The sequence below is a fragment of the Rhinolophus ferrumequinum genome, chromosome 15 (genome assembly GCF_004115265.2).
Source record: "Rhinolophus ferrumequinum isolate MPI-CBG mRhiFer1 chromosome 15, mRhiFer1_v1.p, whole genome shotgun sequence".
Lineage (NCBI taxonomy): Eukaryota > Metazoa > Chordata > Mammalia > Chiroptera > Rhinolophidae > Rhinolophus > Rhinolophus ferrumequinum.
This window is the reverse complement of record NC_046298.1, coordinates 20,019,699-20,038,264: the sequence shown is the minus strand read 5'-3', so window position 1 is coordinate 20,038,264 and position 18,566 is coordinate 20,019,699. Positions and strand designations below refer to the sequence as shown.

The following is an 18,566-nucleotide window of genomic DNA, read 5'->3' as shown; positions in this document are numbered from 1 at the left end:
AGGTCAGCCCTGGTACAACAACATATGTCCCAGCATTTATGGCACCGAGAGAAGTGACTCTGGACCAGTGTGAGGTCAAATGACAAACCGGAAAGCTACGCCTCTGCTTGAATCTCCTGAGACTGCCCCTCTGTCTCTTCCAACATGAAAAAGGAAGAGGAGGGGAAGAAAAGCCTCAGTTGAAAGAGAGGGTAGGAGAGACCCATCAGGAAGTCAAGCACATCATAGCCATTTGAGTAGGTGCAGCAGAAAGCAAGTTAGAGAGTCTCCCTGACCGATAATGAATAATCTACCAGGGAAGCGGGGTGGGGTGGGGTGGAGACCGGGGAGGGTGAGTCAGGAGGACTGTGAGAAGCCCGGGGCCCTCCCCGGGTCAGCAGCATCTGGGGCTGTTTCTCTAGCAGACAGTCAAGAACTCGATTACATCCAGTTAACTGTGCTCTAAACTGATTATGCATGTGCTGGGCTAATGGATTACATTAGCAAGAGGAAAAATAACATGCACTCAATCTCCATTTACTACAGGCCACGCCAGGGCCTAGAGAAAAACTGGCTCTCAAACCACCTCCAGACCCCACCCCAAATCCGCGGAGTCATGGAAACCGTGGGAGAGGGAGCCCCCTCGGGGGCAGGAGAAGTTTGTCTTAGTCACACTGTGGGACAAAAAGCCTCGGTGCAAGCACTGGAATGCTCAGCCCATCTCCGTGCCATCCGGGCGTGGGTGGGAGAGCTCCCCGCCCCCACCACAGAGCCACAGGAAGCTGAGGACCATTCATTACCCGAGGACTACCGAAACCAGGCTGACGACCTTCAGCTCCTGACACAGGGAATTCTGCCCTGCAGGTGGGGGGCTGCTCAACCCCTAGGAGGTGCCAACCAAACACACTGTTCGGCACCTCTCCTTGAGGCGCTGGTTCCCATGCTCGATCCTGTATCCCAACACCTATGGCCCTTCTACCTACACAGCCCCTTTTGAGCAGGAGTTGCCTCCATGTTTACAAAAAGGAAAAATGAGAAAATCAGGCCAAGGAGAAGGAGGGCCAGAGTTAGTTCAGCAAAACACGAATGGAAACACACCAACAGCTTCTCTCACGTCCATCCTGGAAACTGCCTCAACCTGACTCTCTAGGTATGACCCATGGACGTGGTTTGGGGACCAAAAAGGGATTCTTCTCAGCGAACCCTCCTGGTTCCAGGCCTTTTGGAAGCAAAGCCAAGGGCCTGGTATAGTCTTATTGGAGAACATAGAGTGGAGTTAATCACCGCTGCGCACATTTTACAATCTGAAGGGCACCTTTTTCCTTGGATGGAAGAGCCTGGCTTTGTGCCAGCTCTAAATGCCCTTCATCACAGTTGCATAGAACCTTCCAGGGCCACACTGAGTCCTCTCTCTGCACTAATTTTGCTCAGTTGGGTCCTTTGGAAACTCTTTTTTCCACTGTTTTTTTCCATCAGGTTTTCTGGACCACACTGGCACCTCCCTGTGGCCGGTTAAGACCTTCAATTTAAACTGACCGCAAGGAGCCTTTTCTTTCAATGGTGGAACAAAGCTAAGCCACCCAGTGAGGTTCTTGATTACGCAGGACAGGGGCTGGCTACTTGATGTCCAGACCTTCCCCACTGTACCGCTTGAGCCCCTCCACGCTGGAGTTAGCAGTCAATTCCAGAACATTCTATTCCCACTACCTCATGCCTGCATCCTCAACTCCTTTCCCTAAAATGGTTTCTCATCCATGTCACACAGGCCTTGCGCCAGCCTGAGAACAAGCAGTTGTAACATGCATTAGTTATCAATCTAGACAGAGACTGTATGGGGAAAGGATCAGAAGTCTTCCTGATTTGGAGTCTCTATTTAAAATCACCATGAGTAGCAAGGGGATGAAAGCAGCCTAGGGTCAGCAGAAAGCTTGGCACTCACTGGCCCAAAGACATGGGAAACGGAGTGAAAGAAAAGAGGAGAGACTTAACAATAAAGGGAAGAAAATGGAGAGAGAGGGTGAGGGCGTGGAAGGTATGTGGAAAGAGGCTGGGCAGATTTATGGCGATTTGTACCTGATTGTTCATACTAAAGCCATTATGGGATGATTAGAGAAAAAGGTGAGGCTTTAAGTCCAGTGGAAATCAATAGAAACGTCTGGAGCAATTCTGCCGTGCAAGTGAAAGGACTATTTACAGAATCTGAGCGCCTCCTTCTTGTTACCGTTACGGACTGGAGGGAGCAGGGAGAGGTTAGTAAGGAGGGAGGAAGGAAGGGGGGAGAGGACAGAGGCAAAGGGGCAAGATGGAAGAAGTCTGGAAAAAGCAATACAAATACGAGGGAGAGAAAGGGGACATAGGACATGGCAAGACAAGAAGAAGAAAACAAAGGAGCCCCCTTACCCGACCCCAGTTTTCTCCATAGCATTTTACCACTTTCTAGCCTACGGTGTAATTTATTCATTGTGCTCCCATCTCCCTCCAAAAGAATGGAAGCTCTATGAGGGCAGGTATTTCTTGTCTATTTTGTGCACGGATGCAGGCATGCGCCCAGAACAGTGCCTTGTATATAGTAGGTGCTCAGTGTTTATCTGCTGAATGAATGAACTGAATGACTAAATGGACAAAGCACCCCAGGGACATCTAGGAGAGAAGCGATTTTATAAAATAAATAAAACATGGGTGGGGGGATGAGACAGAAAAGGAAAACAAACAGCATGCAGTGGAGAGGGAAAACACAGAAGCACCAAGGAACGCAAAAGCCAAGAACTCGGGAAACAGAATGGTGACTTAGCGAAGAGAGTCGATTATAAAGACAGTCAGAGGGTACGGGGAACAATGCGACAGTCCTGGGCTGCTGTAAACAAAACCTGCCTAACTGGGGCACCCCACAAAGAGAATCTTCAGGTACCAGCTGACTCCTGCCACCCCATTGCAGCTTCATGAGGAAGGGGATGCCAACTCCCCTTCCAGCACCAGCTCACTGTCCAGCCACCAACCCAGCCTTGACACAGACTGTTCATCCACCCCCAGCCCTTGACATCACCCAGGGAGGCAGTCTGGGTCTTACCTTGTACAACTTCAGGCTGGCCTCATGCCTGGAGTTGACCGTGTGCAGCCGCAGCTTCTCCAAGCTGTTGGTGTAGTAGTCGCAGGCGTTGCACTTGAGGTGGACGGGGTTGCCGATGGCCACGCACTTGAGCCGCCATTCGTTGGCTTTGCCTCCCTCCTTGATGTGGGCCACCAGCTGGTACTTCTGCACATGCTTATCTGTCTTGCAGTGCAGCTGGAAGTTGGCCTTGAGCTGGGTGTTGTAGCGGCAGAGCTTGCACTGGTACGAGTCCCCCATCACGGCCTTCCACTCGTCCTCCGGGAGGCTGCGCTCCACGTTCATGTGCAGCCCCAGCATGTCCAGGTTGTCTGTGGTGAACTTGTTGCACACGGCACACTGGAAGAGCTTCAGCGACGGGTCGTTGGTCTGGATGAAGCTCTCGCCCAGGTTCATCAGCTCCTCCGACACCAGCTGCCCACCCCCGAGACGCATGTCTAGGGGGATCTCACCGCCCACTGCAGGGAAGGAGAAGGGAAGAGAATCAGAGGCCAGGCTCACAGCTGCAGCCATAACTAAGGCACCACCTTGCCCTCCTCTTCCCTCAACCCCGGTTCAAGGGAGACAAAAGACCACGTTTCAAGAGTTGCAAGGTGCTACTAACTGGAAAAACCACCAAAACAACAACAAAAATCAACTTCATGCATTCAGATCTTTCTAAAAATTTGTGGAAGGCTTTATGTGTGGTTTTGTTTTTTTCCTTTTGGAAAGGAACACCTAGAAAAAGGTAGGAAACCATAAACTCTTGAATATTTCAATTCAGCCCCTCGCTTAGATCCTAGAAAAGATAGAAATAAGCATCATTCACTGGACATAATAGAAACTGAAACTCCAGACCCCAACAAGTTGGAAATGAGCTCTAGCTGCGATCTAAGGTACGAAGCTTTATAGTGAATCAGAATCGGGCCCAGCATTTACCTAACGCAGCACCATCCAACAGAACTTTCCGCGATGATGGAAGACGTTTTACACCTGCACTGTCCCGTGCGGTGGCCACTAGCTACGTGTAGCTACTAAACACTTGAAATACGGCCATGGTGCTACTGAGAAAATGAATTTTCAGTTTTATTTACTTTTTAATTCAATTTCATTTAGATGGCCACATGTGGCTACTGTATTGGACAGCACAGGCCTGAATCTGAGATTTCAGGAACGACCTCCCTATGCCCCATCACACCCCGCTGGTCAGTACCCCACCAGCCGTCAATGGTACCAGCTCCCCCCACATCTCCCCAAGAGTACAATCTTTTCCCTTTTCTGAGCCCCCACACTGCATGATGTGCGTCTGTTATGTCACATGTCACATTCTCCTTTGTTGTAAGTCAGCCATACACACAGCTATAGGCTGGCCAGTGTTGCCACCAGGGGCTGCCTTTTTAGGACAGAGGGCAGGCCTTCTCCTCATTGAACCTCTAGAAAATCCCAGCCCCCTGCACAGATGTTCAAATGTCTGCTCTACCAGACAAGGGCAAAACGGAAACAAAATGTCACAGATATGGGAAGTGGATTGAGATGGGCCCTGAAATGCAAAGGTCAGTTCACTGTCCCCCAGAAAAGGGTCCGTCCACAAAAGCTCTGCTGCTCCCTCACCACCCCTGTTCTTTCTCAGTCCATCACTGCCCTGCATAAACCAGGGACAGGCTCTCATTCACCAGTGGTAAATTAACACCTCAAGCTCTTATTTAGATCACGAGAAAGGCTTGGAAAGAGCAGCTTCCCTCCATTACCTGGAAGCGGACAGCCGAGCGGAACATGGAGCGTCGGCTTCTATTTTCTGCCTCTCCCCAAAACAGATACACTTTTAAGCTGTCTGCCCCTGCTTCTCCCCAGCTAATACTTAAACTCGACCTTTTGCATGTGGTTGGGCTAACGTTACTTGTCTTTTAATGACTGATTAGAATCCAAGTTAGTGGTTGTTAATCAAAGGATAGACGTTATATATATTTTTGATGATTTTCTCATTTACACTACACAAGGCACCTTACGTGAGAAGATGAGTACAGGCAGGCTCTGCAGAGCAGACTGGCTGCGTTTGAAGCCTGTGGACAGTCTAGCAAGCCCCAGAAACCTTTTGCCTGCGCATTCCAGAAGGGTCAGGAAGCTTTCTGCTTGTTTTCTCTCTTGCAATCTCCCCTGGTGAGACAAGCCATAACTAAGACATTCTTTTTAGGACAAGGGGGGAAAAGCCTAAGAACTCCACACCTTAATAGGGCTGGGGGCCAGGCAGCATCCATGAAACATACATAATAGTCAATACAAGTGGGAACTACCCAGAGGGTGAAACAAGGAGCGAACACATATTTGTTTCTGATGCCGACCACCTGCAGCATCAAATCTTCTCCACTTTTTAAATTTAACCTCAGCACATCGATATCGCTCTAAAGAGAAATTCAAGAGGCGGCCCGATGGCTCAGCTGGTTAGAGCGTGAGATCTCAACAACAAGGTTGCCGGTTCAATTCCCACATGGGATGGTGGGCTGCGCCCCCTGCAACTAAAGATTGAAAATGGCAATTGGACTTGGAGCTGAGCTGCGCCCTCCACAACTCGGTTGAAGGACAACGACTTGGAGCTGATGGGCCTTAAAGAAACACACTGTCCCCCTATATTCCCCAATAAAAAAAAAAATTTAAAGAGAAATTCGACTGTCACTTGTTGGAAGCCTCAGTGAAAATGAGAAGTCCTAAGAACATGCAGAGGACTAAGTCCCTATATGAAATGCAAATCAAAGAAACAGGGAAACAGTGAAATGAGAGTGACTGGCAAACCAAAACTCCCTCCGTGAACCACATTTTGGAGAAACGAACCCAAGGCTTCGAATCCTATAAATCCACAGAGCCGGTAGGAACTAATTCAGCCTCCAAGAAGTAGAACCTCCCCTAATTCACAAGGATTAGGAGGAGAGCCCCAGTAAGTGAGAACTTAGCAGGCATTTACTTTCTAGCCGTGCTGGATAGACAGTCTTGGAGAGGAGTGGGCCCCCACCTCTCCACATGCACCTGACTTTAACACTGGAAATTTACACCCTGGCACAGGTGCCTCCCCATGAGCACATCGTCAGAGAGGCACATGGATGAAAAGATACCTTCCAGGCTCAAAGGCAGTGCAAAGGACCCGTTAAACCACATGTAGGTGTCCTGTGGCCGGCTGGCTACGTGGGAAACACGAGGAGGCCCCCACAAGCTATCCGTTTCTCAGTGCTGTGCTCGAGTGCTTTAGAGTGCAAAGGGATGATCAGAAAGATATTCAGATGGCCTCACGTCTATCTAATCTACAAATGGTGACATATCCAACCAGACTAGACCAAGGGCGCTGACCCTTTCCTTAAAGGCCTTTAGCAGGAAACCTCCCACAATCAGCCTGTTTGGTATCACACAAGAGAAGGTTCTGTCAAAGGTAGTATGAGAATAACTTTGTAAGCAGGAGTACATTTTATACACACACACACACACACACACACACACACACACACACTTGCCCCTACAGAGCCCAGTAATCTCTAATAACCTATAGCTTTCTCACAAATGGCCGTAAGAAATATCAGTAGAACTGCAGACCGAACTGAAAGGTCTGGCTCCTCTCATTTACATACGTCGCTTCTACTGTGGTCATACGACTTCTCCTGAGGTCGTACAAGTTAACTAACGTCCTTTGGACATGTCCTATCATACCCACGCCCAGTCAGGCTTTAGCATAAAGCATTTGTGGCTCTCATGCCATCTCAACAACAGCTCTCGTGGCCTAAGGCAGACACAGAAGGTTTCCACAGACATGCCTCAGCTGACACTGGAAATTCCAGGGCCCTTCCTGATTAGGTCCTTAGAAAGAAGAGCTCTGTTTTGTTAAGAAAGAAAGTGCAGATCTTTGGTGTATGTCCAGAGCATAGGGATTCATTCTGCTCTTTCTTTTGCATCCACCAGATAGCCATAATGCATGATGCCCCAAGGATTCACAGACACGTGATGTAAAAGCAAACTAACTCCCTAACTCTCCATTCGAGCCTAAGTCAGAATTACTGGTTTTCAAGATAATTAAAAAGATCTCACTTTGACCCAGCATGAACCCATCCATTTTCTGTGTCTTCATTCCACCTACATTATATTTGATTTACTCTAAGATTTCCCTCCTCAAGAGTTTAAATCTCTCGACTAGAAAACCCCAATTCCCAAAGGTTCAAAAAAGAAAGAAAGAAAAACACAGAGTACTGATGCCATTCCTTGGTGTGCATCCCCTCTGGGTTCACTCTGGGGACAAATAAGACAACTGATCCTCCGCACCCATGATTCACCAGTCCGTAAGACATCTTCCAATCACTTGGTCATAAAGGATCAACAGGTCAGTGTTCCAAAACAGAAAACAAGATTAAAGTAGCAGCAATTCAAGTTTAAATGCATAGCAAGAAAAACAAATTAAATGTTATGAAATGTAACTCATCAGCGGCAATTAACACTAAAACCCCACACAAATAAAGGCATGTAAACTGGTGAGGTTTATCTCCCTGGCATTGACCTAAAACCATGCCAGAATAAAAGTACTTGCTCACACTTTGTTGCCGAGAACAACTTATCCCATACCAGTAAGGAGATACTGCTGAATTCAGGCCATCACCACTGGTCCCAAGAGGTTAGCAGGATCAGGGAATGGAGACCAGGCCACGTCTGTCCAAAGCACAGGGTGGGGGCAGTAGTGGCCCAACCATCATGCTGGTGCTAACGAAACAGATTTGTACATTTTCTACCTATAGAAGCTCTCCCCTCAAAGTGGTCATGATTGTTTTATGCAAAAACTCATGGTTTTCGGCATCCAAATCCTATCCTTTTGGTCCCATTCTGTATCTATGAAGCCAATCGGTAAGACTTGGTGTCTGGATACAGCCAGCTCACCTTCTCTAAATATGGGTCGTTTTTCATGGCAACAAAGGCTCCATTAAGCAGGATCTAACTGATATTAAAACTTAGCTTTCTTTGATGTACAATTTTAGAATTTATTCATTTCCATCTATCATACCAGTCCTTACAGTGCCCCAGGGCAATTTAATTCCCAACTATACAAATCACCGACGGCTCATGCAAAACAAGAAAGGAAAAGAACACATCTCTTTCATTGAGATCCTCGTAAATACACAGGAGAACTTTGAGAAACCTATCTGGGTGGTTCCCAGCTCAGCACAGAACCAGCCTTTGGTTACCTGAATAAAGCACGCTACAGTTTCCAGTTCCTCTTATGGAGATGATTGTTCCTATTTAAAACTCCAGCTACAGTTTCCTGTAAGTTTCAATAAATATTTAATGGAATCCAAAAGTTTCAGATAATTGTGGCGATTTTTCAAATGGAGAAAGAGACAGAGAAAGAGAGAATGGGAATAGGAAGGAAGGTTGACCAGAAGCCAAAAACTAGAGGAAACACTTCAATTTTAATCCTGGCCTAAGGAGCTGGAGTCTAATCACATCTCTGTCGAATGCATACAATCTTCCATAGACACACACAGAGTTCAAGGGATTCTTGAGAAACATATTTGATTGTCAGACACTCAAGTTAACACAAAACGACTCAAGGGGAAAAACAAAAAAAAAATAGCAACCGAATCCATAGGACCTCAGCCTATTTTCAATTTTCCCCCATTTAAGTCACATCATAGAACAAACAAACATGGAGTCAGCCTCACCTAGAGCAGGCGTCATGGCGGCCATGGGCCCCGAGGGATCCAGCTGGAATCCACTCATCATGAACTGGGCGTCCGAGGCAGCATTGTCCATCTTCAGGTTGGGCAGGTTCATGTTCTGGGCCAGGTAGTATTGGTAAAGCTCGGCCTCGGCGGGCGAGGGCAGGCCGCCGAGGCCCAGGTGGCGATTGTGTTGAATCTGGGTCATGTTCTGCTGCAGGAGCATCATGTTATGCATGTGCTTCTCGCTGGTCATGTGGATACGGAGGTTTCTCGCCACGTTGGTCTCATAATCGCACACCTCGCACCGCCAGGTGGGTTTGGTTTTTGGTTTTGTGGGTGAGGGGGCCCCGCAGGAGCTGCTGATATTGGCCGCGGCGGCAGCGGCCACAGCTGCAGCCGCCGCTGCCCCGGCGGTGTGGCTGAAGACCTGCTCCCCGCCTCCATTCTGCAGGTTCTGCATGTTGTTGAGATGCTTGTCAGACTGCATATGAATACTGAGGTTGCCTTTGGTAGTTGTGGAGTAGTTACACACCTCACAGCGGAAAGGCTTGTAACCACACGTGTAGCTCTCGCCTCGTGCCAACCGAGGGTGGGGCTGCCCGCTTTTGCAATAGACACAGGAGCCCCCCGGCTCAGGGTGCTTCTCCTTCATGTGCGCCTCCAGTGTCTGCTGGTACTTATAGTGCCAGTTGCACTTGGGGCACTTGAGTGTCTTACACGAGTTACGAGAATGCATCATGGTCATGTGGCCACCCAGCGAGCGGGAGGAGCCCAGGACCGTGTCACATTTGGGGCATTCCACACCGCTCCCCGAGGGGCACTCCCCAACCCCAAGCTCGCAGAGGGAGCCAGCGTGCTGGTGATGGGGGACAAAGCCCCCATCGTCGCCCTCTGTGCTTTCATTTGGTTCTGGTGCTGTGGCATTGTCTTTATTGGCACTTTCGTCAGCAAAGTCCAGCCTCCTGCCGCCCTCTGCCACATTGGCCCTGACGCCCTCACTGTTAAAGCTTAAACGATTCCTCCTGTTCGCACCATCAAAGACAACAAAGGAAGAAGCAGAATTAGAACTAGTAGAAGCTGCGCTCCTCGACAAGGTCTGGAGCACATTAGGCATTAAGGGGGAGTTAGAAATGCTTTGGTTTGAGAGAGCAAGGTCCTTTTTGCTGCTGCTACCTGCCGCGGCCCCAGGCTCCTCGTGGGGCCTGTCCTCCAGTTCGTCGTCCAACTCACTTGGAAAGAGTCCTTTGCAACCCTCGTCTTCTTCCTCCTCTTCCTCCTCCTCTTCCTCCTCTTCTTCCTCCTCGGCCTCTTCTTCCTCCTCTTCCTCCTCTGCCTCCTCCTCGGCTGGCTCTGCTTTCTCGGAGAAGCAATCCGGATCACCCACTTCTTGCTTCTCTCCTTCTGCTGCCCCAGAGTCCTTGCCCTCTGAGGATTTGGTAGGACTGGAGGCCAGAGGCCCCAGGGGGACTGAGGTAATGGGGGTCTTCAGGACCGAGCTGGTGAGCCCGCCAAGGTTCAAGAGGGTGCTGGGGGTCAAGATACCAGCCTGGGGCTGCTCGGGGCCGGCGGCAGAGCCAGCTGGGAGAGCCTCTTCCCCTTCCATTCGAATGCCACTAAATTTACCATAAAAACTGTGTCCGGGGCCTATGAGGTTAGCTGTGGAAACTAAAGAGTGTTGAAAGTTTTTGTTTTTTGGTTCCAGAAAACTTACAAGGGGTTCCTTGTCTTTGCCAATCCCTTGGATGATAGCGGAGATGTTCTTATTGCTAAGAATTTTCCGCTCGTCCTCACTCAGGGTCATTCGATGGTCGTGCACCGCGTGGGTCACGAAGGAACGGACATACCCGAAGGACAGTTTGCACAAGAAACACATCAGGATGGGCTTCCTCTTGCCGTAGAGCACAAAGCCATCGAATTTGGACAGGTCCACATTGTTGGGAACATCTTTGGATACGCAGGAGCTTTTGGCAGAGCCGTCGCTGTTCAGGTAATCCTTGTTGCTTTTGTGTCGCACGTCAAAAACGCGGAAGCTGTGCAGGACAGGGCTGAGCCCCGTCAGGGCTGAGGTATTCGGGAAAGCCTGGTCTGGGCCCTCAAACCATTTCCCGAAGGATGAGGCTATGTGGAAAGTGTTGATGATCTGTGGGTAGACTGGTGCAGCACAAGAAGGGTCCCCTTGTTTGCCCCCCACACTGGGGAGAGAGTTCAGAAAGAGCGAAGGGAGAGGCCCACTGCCACTGCCACAGGCGCCCCCGCTTTGGGTCAGCTGGCTCAGGCTCTCGACAATGTACGCCGAGCCGTCCGGCTGGTAGACTATCTCCCCAGCCAGGTTCTCCACATCACTCTCCTCGTCCCCCTCCTCACTGGTGTCGCTCCCGCTGTCCTCTCTCAGGGGCAGCGGGGGGCGCGCGCTGGGGCAGTGGTGCTCCATATAGGTCTGTAAGCTGGCGAAGGAGGCCGAGCATTCGTTGCAGCTGACCTCCTTGCCAGCGGGCTCGGCGGTGGGGCCGGCCGAGGCGGTGCTCTCCGTGAGGCGCTCATTGAACGGGGCCCTCAGGCTGTCCAGGGGCCCGTGGTTCTCACTTGTGGACTGCTCCATGCCACTGGGTGTGTCGGGGAGGTGGGTGCTGTTGAGTTCAGTCCATTGCTGGTGCTGAGGGATACTGCACCCATTGTCCTTCCCCGAGACGACAGGTGAGTCACAGCCTTCCATGGTAAGGCCTGCGTGGAGCTTTCATTGCACCCAGTACGGATCGGACCTGAAGAGTGGAGGCAAAGGGGAGAGGAGGGAGAGAGGGGGAAGAGAGAGAGAAAGGAAAGAGGTTAGGAGGGCCGAGGCTAAGGTCCCGCACGGAGCACTCTAACAGGTTCTGTCCACACCCACAACAGAGACCGCAGGGGCAGCGGGGACCCCAGCGATCGCCCCATGCCATCCAACTCGCAGAGGGTAGACGGCATCCCAGGTGTCACGGCAGGGGTCCATGGCAGGAGCAAGGGGCACGGGGAAGGGACCTCAGGAGAATCCCTCTTTGTCTTCAGCTTGTCGGCTGCTCTACCCCTGGAGACCAGTTTGAATTTCCGTTCTTTGCAAGCACAGCGTTAGTGAGCATCAGGGCTGGGCGACAGCCACAGCTGAGGATGACCGCATCATCTTGCCAGACCCCGCCTAGGATACAGACGGGCAGGCCCACCGCGTGCGTATGGCCAACACAGAGTGCCCCCTGGCTGCCCAGGCTGTCTTTGGGCCAGGGGAACACCATGGAGGGACGGACGAGAGGAGAAAGATTTTATACCTCCAGAAAAAGGATGGTAAACCTGTGCGAGGATAGACTTATTTAGAGGCGAAGTTGCTGTTGTTGCTTTTATCGACCACGTTTCTGGTTTGAGAAGTTCAAAGAAAAGCATTTGAGGGCTGCAGGGCTCAGAGGACAAGTGTGCATGCCTAGACACATGGCACAAAGCCCCCTTGAGGGCCCACGGCTGCATTCATTCTCTCTGGGTCTGGGAATCATCATCCCATTTTACAAGGCGTAAAATTGAGGAGCAAAAATCTTAAAACTGGCCCCATGCCACCCTAACACTGTGAAACAGAGAAGACAGATCTCTGAATTCCCATCTCCTCCCCACACCTGGTAGAACACCCGTGCTTGTGACTCAGCTGGCTTCAGACTCAAAACATGTAGGTGCAAAACATGAGCTTGGTATTTCTAGGAGGAACCTCCCAGACTCTGTGAGCTGACTCCCCCTCCTGCAGTGTCGAGATTGCCCTGTCTGGATGGAGCCTGGTCACCACAGGCTGGGGGCTTTTTGCTGTCAGGATCTTAGCAGCAAGCTGAGACAGCAGCTGGGCTCGGCCAGCCCCTGTTCCACACCTGCCTCTTAGTTATTAGTCGCTCCCCAAACAGCTGTCCTTCAGCCCTGGGGCTTTTCCGTTTCCGACTCCAAAGTGCCACTGAGCTGAATTTGCCCTCTGAGACCTCGAGTCCCTGGAGAGGGAGCCATCAGATCACCCGCCGCTGCTCTGCTCCTGTGGCAACAACATCACAAGGGTATTTCTTCTATCCAGGCACTGCTCCTACAGGCAACTCAGAGCTTCACACGCCTCGCACGGCCCTGATCCTTGCCAGCAAATCCCAGGCCACCCTCCCCCCAACGCCTCCTTCCTGGAGAACACTTGGCTGCTTCTCCACCCACCATCTCATTCATACACAGCGGATGGAGGTTTTGGCTGGGTTTGGTCTCCCTCCCCTTGCCCAACCCCCATCTTCCCATTCTCTCTTCATTTCTTGATTCTTGACTGCACAGTGAGCCAACAGCTCCCCCTCGGGAAAAGATGGGGAAGGCAGGTTTACCAGAAGTCTTAGGAGGAATAACTTTTTGGAAGAATATGTTATGTTTTGTTTAAAACACTCTCTCTCTCTCTCTCTCTCTCTCTCTCCATCTCTTTGTCCCTCTCCCTCTCTTTCTCCCTCTCCCTCTCCCTCTCTCCACCTCTCAATTTATAACCTCAAACTCCATTACAACAAAGTTCTGTGTGCCTGAGAAAAGACATATTGATTTTAAACAAAGATGACTACACTAAACCAAACCAAACAACAAATGCAATGGGACTTCCTCGTATAGCTTAGCTGGCATACAGGTGAGAATCCAGAGTAGCTCTTAAGAATGTGTCTGATTGGCTGAACGACATCTGATTGACAACTTGGGCCAACAAGGTTGGCAGGCCTGAAGGGGCGGGAGGGTTAACAGCCAGATTGTAAAATCAATGTCATAAATGCTTGGTAAGTTACAGGAACATGCGGGAAGGGGAGGCCACGATTGATAAAGGAGAACAGCTTTGATGCTTCACCAGGGACTTGTGTATCGACAGCAAAGCCAATCTCCTCTCCAGCCGGGGCTGAGCCAGAGAAACCTGCAAGCGTTTACCAATTAATTGGTGGGCTTTTCTTGCTGTTCTCTTCTTCCACAAATCACACACTTAAGGAGTTGGGACTTTTAAAAACTTGTCTAACTTTTGCCCAAACAAATGGTGTCAAGAAAAGATGACACCGTGGCCACCTCTGAAAGACAGGTGACCCCATGGGTGGTGACATGAGCCCCATGTGAGGGGACATGTGGGAGACTACCAATTCACAGGGAGGGACAGCCCATTAAGACATTGGTGGGAAAGAAGGATCCCACTTCCAGATCTGTGCTGCCTGCTCTGGGCTTCCTTTCAATGCATGCTGGCCATGACAAGGAGAACCTTTTACAGCCTTGCTAAGCAAAGTGTGAATCAGGGACCAGGAAGCCTTGAGAAATGCAGACTCTCAGTGCTGCCAAAGGCCCGAATCTGCATTTTAACATGGTCCTCAGTGAATGCGCGTTATTAAAGCCTGAGACACTCTCTGTTTCACCACATCTTCACCAGACGGCCAACTCATCCATGCTTTGTGCCTGCACTGCTAGGTGACCAGGCAGGGTCAGTCTTGGGCTCCCCAACCAGTTCCTGGAAGGCGCAGGGACAGGGGTAGTCAAGAAAGGACCAGAACACAGAGATGAAGAAATCGCTTAAAACGGCCCAATCCTTCAGCTCAAGGACCTCAGGCCATCCACCACTCTCCCACCCGGCAAGCCGTCCCTCTCGCTCTGTTTATCAGCCAGTCAATAAGAAAAAGGTAGTTCTTACTTAAGGAGGCAGAAGTCAACTCAGCAGGTCGATCAGCACTCTGTCTGTAAACACGGTTTCCCGTAAAATCAATGATCTTCAGTTACAGAGGGCAGCCTGGGAACCCAGCAGGTCCCCACACTCTCACAGGCAGCCCTGCCAGCAGCCTCTGTTCAGAGCCCCCCACCGCACCCCCGGATCTGGGCCTCCTTCCTCAGCCTTCACCCATGCCAGGGCCAGCTCACACATCACAAACCCTCAACCCTTCTTGCAGCCTGATTCTCTCCAGCTACTTATACCCCAACATTCCCTTTAAATACAGATGCATTCTACTCGTGCCCACCCATATTGTACTCAACATGGGGTTTTCTTGTGTGGTTTTAAGAATTCAGTTAGATTTCTAAAGAGCACATCTCTCCAATACCGTGTTTCCCCGGAAATAAGACCTAGCCGGACCATCAGCTTTAATGTGTCTTTTGGTGCAAAAATTAATATAAGACCGGGTCTTATATAATATACTATAAGAACCAGTATTATATTATATTATATTATATTATATTATATTATATTATATTATATTATTATATTATACCCAATCTTATGTTATATAAGGCCAGGTCTTATACTATATTAAAATAAGACCGAGTTTTATATTAATTTTTGCTCCAAAAGACACATTAGAGCTGATGGTCCAGCTAGGTCTTATTTTCGGGGAAACACGGTAAGAATTAAAGGGAAGATACAGGAGTGATCCAGTGTTCTCTCTCTCTCTCTCTCTCTCTCTCTCTCTCTCTCTCTCTCTCTCTCTCTCTCTCTCTCTCTCTGCTTGGCTCTTCACTCGGCCATTTGAGAAGTGATCTTGTTCAGAAAAGTTTCAACATCTTCATAAAGAATCCCCGACCCTTGCTCCTCTTACAAATTAGTTCCCTTGGAACCTACCTGGAAAGCTCCCTGCATCTTTGCAAATATCAGTCTTTATTTTTCAAAGTTTGTTTAAAATGATAAAACTCCACCACATTACCCTGGGGGCCCCCATTAACAAAGTCATCCATCTCCCTCTTTCAACTGAGAAGATGTGATGTGACAGTTTTATCACATTCCTTTAAGGAGACAAGACTGGGTTCAATGCAACAGTTACAGAGAAGCTGGGGTGGGGGGTGGTGCAGTTATTAGAAAGGGGTGGGGCCTCCCGCTATTGCTCTAGCTCCCAGAGAATTAAACATGAACAGTCACACTGTGTAATTTTAAATTGTTAATTAGCACAGGGTTAATTAGGCGGTCCTTTCACAAGAGGCTATTTGGCAGAAAACCAGGAAAGGAAACAAAGGGGTAGAAAAGAAAAACAAAGAGAGAACCAAGACAGTGAGAAACTGTTGCCTCTGTGAATAACCCATGAAGCCTCGCCAGAGAGAAGTAAACCGTCAGGCAAGCAAGGCCATTTCCCAGGTACTCCCTCCTCTGCTGGAGGGGCTGTCAATCGGTACCTTCTTCCTGCAGCGACTTGGCAATAGGGACCAAAAGCCTCAAAAATACACATGCCCTGGGACTCGGCAATTCCTTCATGCTAGGAAACAACCCAAAATATCCACAGAGACATAGGATTATTCATCACAACATGTGTAATGAAAAAAAAAAAAAGATGGAAATAATCTGGCGAAACAAGGGACTCTCTAAATGAATAACAGTGCATCGAGCTCCATAGGATGTTATAAAATATTTTTTAAAGAAACTATTTACAGGCGTGGGAAAATGATCACAGGGGATACTAAGTGAACAAAGCATATACAGGTTTGCATATGGACATACATGAGATTTACATCAAAATTTTTATGATGGTAATTGCTAGGGGATGACGTTATGTATGGGTAACTTCATTTCCTCCTCAGTGCCTGTATTTCCCAGAGCCTTTTAAAATTAAAACCACCATAAGAGAAGCCAACATCTCTTGAGTGAGGCATCATGTTAAGGTCTGTAGGTATGGCACCACTTTGATGCTCATTACCACTCTGTGAGATGAATGCTATTTTTCCATTTTAAAGATGGGAAAACTGAGGTTGCCCAAGTGATGCAGCTTAAATAACAGAACCATATCCTGGCTGTGTGGAGTCCATATTCTTAGCCACTCTACTACGGTTTTTCTTTAATGCCTATTTCTCAAAGAGAACTCCTGAACGTCCCTACATCTGACATTCACATTCAATCTTTATGTACCCAGGGACTGCTCTAAGATCCTGGGATAACGGCATTGCTATGTAAAACATTGCCAATTCGTACAACACCCTTTTGATGCTTGGTAGTGGTGAGGGGAGGAGTTCAATGGACTTCTTTACTTGGTATCTTCACACAGGAAAGAGGGGATAAAAGGAGCAGGAGAAGCTGTTGCAAAGAACTGTGTGGTAAGCCCATTGTCCTCAATTTTTTAAGGGGTAAAAAAAGCAGATTCCAGGAACTATAAACCAAAAAAAGCATTCATTCATTCATTCATTCATTCATTCAATATTTATTCCGCACCTTTGTGTCAGACGCTCAGGGAATCGATGATAAACAGGTCTCAACTTACATGCTTGTGGAGGAGAGACCACCAACAAACAAAAATACAACATTAAATGGTGAAAAGCACTCAGAAATAATATAGAACAAGAGAAGGGGCAAGAGTGATGTGTGTGTACATCATTTTGGATAAAGTAATGGTATTAGATTTAAAAGGATATGCTGTAGATTATGTATCACAAGCGCCTCATAGTTTTAGAACAGGGTAAATAGCTACTGGGGAGAACCAAAAATAAAAAATAAAACAAAAATAAGGACGGTCCTGTAAAATTCACAATTATCTGTAGGTTCAGTAAGAACATTCACATAAAATAAACTGAAAAAAACAGCCTCACTCAGATTCAAGAGTTCATGCAAAAAACCCCTAGCAGTGTTACTTTACTACAAACTCAGTGGAAGCCCAAAGCTGACATAGCAGCCAAAGATGTCCATGTGACCTCTGGCGACAGCGGTACACTATTCCTGTCGAAACTCGGCTGGTTCACAGCCCCATCATTTTCTCTGCGTGGAGAACGTTAAGATCCACTCAAGGGAATCTCGTCAGAAGGGTACTGACAAACAAACCTGAGCATGGTGGGAAGGGCTGACCAGGAACAGCTCAGGAGTGCAAGGAAAGAGACGCCCCAGCACTGGGTAAGACAACGAGCCTCAACCACGTGAAGGCCTGCCTGCCACATGCAATGACGATCAGGTACCCATCTTCTACCTAGCTTCAGGGCTTCACCAGGAGTCATGAGGGGAATTTACAAGCAATTCAAGTTCAGTTCAATACAAGTGAAAATCTTTCTCAAGATTATCAAAGTTCCCAAATGGAACGCTGACTCTGAAGTACGGCACTCCCTGGTTTCATGAATGGAAAAGGGGATTTTGCTGTGGCCAGGAGGTTCCATCAGGCAGCCTCTCAGGTCCTCTGAAAGGTGAAGATTCTTTTCATTCCTGGGTTATCAATCCAGTTACTCAATCAGCTTTAACCTCCTCCCCTGTGATCCCATAGTGCTTTTGCACATGGCGGCACACTGTAATTCTGGGGTTATCGCACTGCTGAAATTATCTGTTGACTGGTCTATCTCTGCCACTAGGCTGTGAGCAGCTTGAGAGCAGGTTCCGTATCTCACTCATCTCTGTATCCTCCACATCCAAGATGTAATAGGTACTTAGGAAAACTACGGGGAAATTAAGGTATTGGGAGAAATAACACTTTGAAAGGAAAAGAGATGATTCCTGAACATGTTTTATTTCTGTTTCTCTTAGTTGAAGAAATCTCTGGTGAACTAGATGGAGCCAGGGCTCCTTGGAGAAATGGACAATTCTTGGGCTGGGGCCGGTAGAGTGTAAGATGAGCCTGGGGCATCTTCCTGAGCCAGAACACACGGAAGTGCTCGAAGAATGATGAGAGTGTGTCAAAAGAAGACAGGAACAGGCTGAAGGGGCTCCCATAGCCTAAATCTGGGACAATGTAAACAAGAAAATAAAATGAGAGTAAAGGATTACAACCCAATGTATAAACTAAGAATCCATAATTGTATACTTTTATAAATTAAAAAGATAAACGTGAGAGAAGGAAAAGTTCTTTTTTCAGGTAGAAAGCCAACCGACAAACGCAGAGGGAATCATGGAATTA

General features: G+C 48.5%; 1 protein-coding gene across 1 annotated transcript in view; it reads right to left on the bottom strand.

The window, feature by feature from the left end:
* Positions 1-18,566, bottom strand: part of ZFHX3 (zinc finger homeobox 3) — a 231,494-nt gene that overhangs the window by 145,909 nt on the left and 67,019 nt on the right. The window contains 2 exon segments of the mRNA XM_033127097.1: positions 3,047-3,543; positions 8,749-11,507. Coding sequence (XP_032982988.1) covers positions 3,047-3,543; positions 8,749-11,461 — 3,210 coding nt within the window. The 5' untranslated portion in view covers positions 11,462-11,507.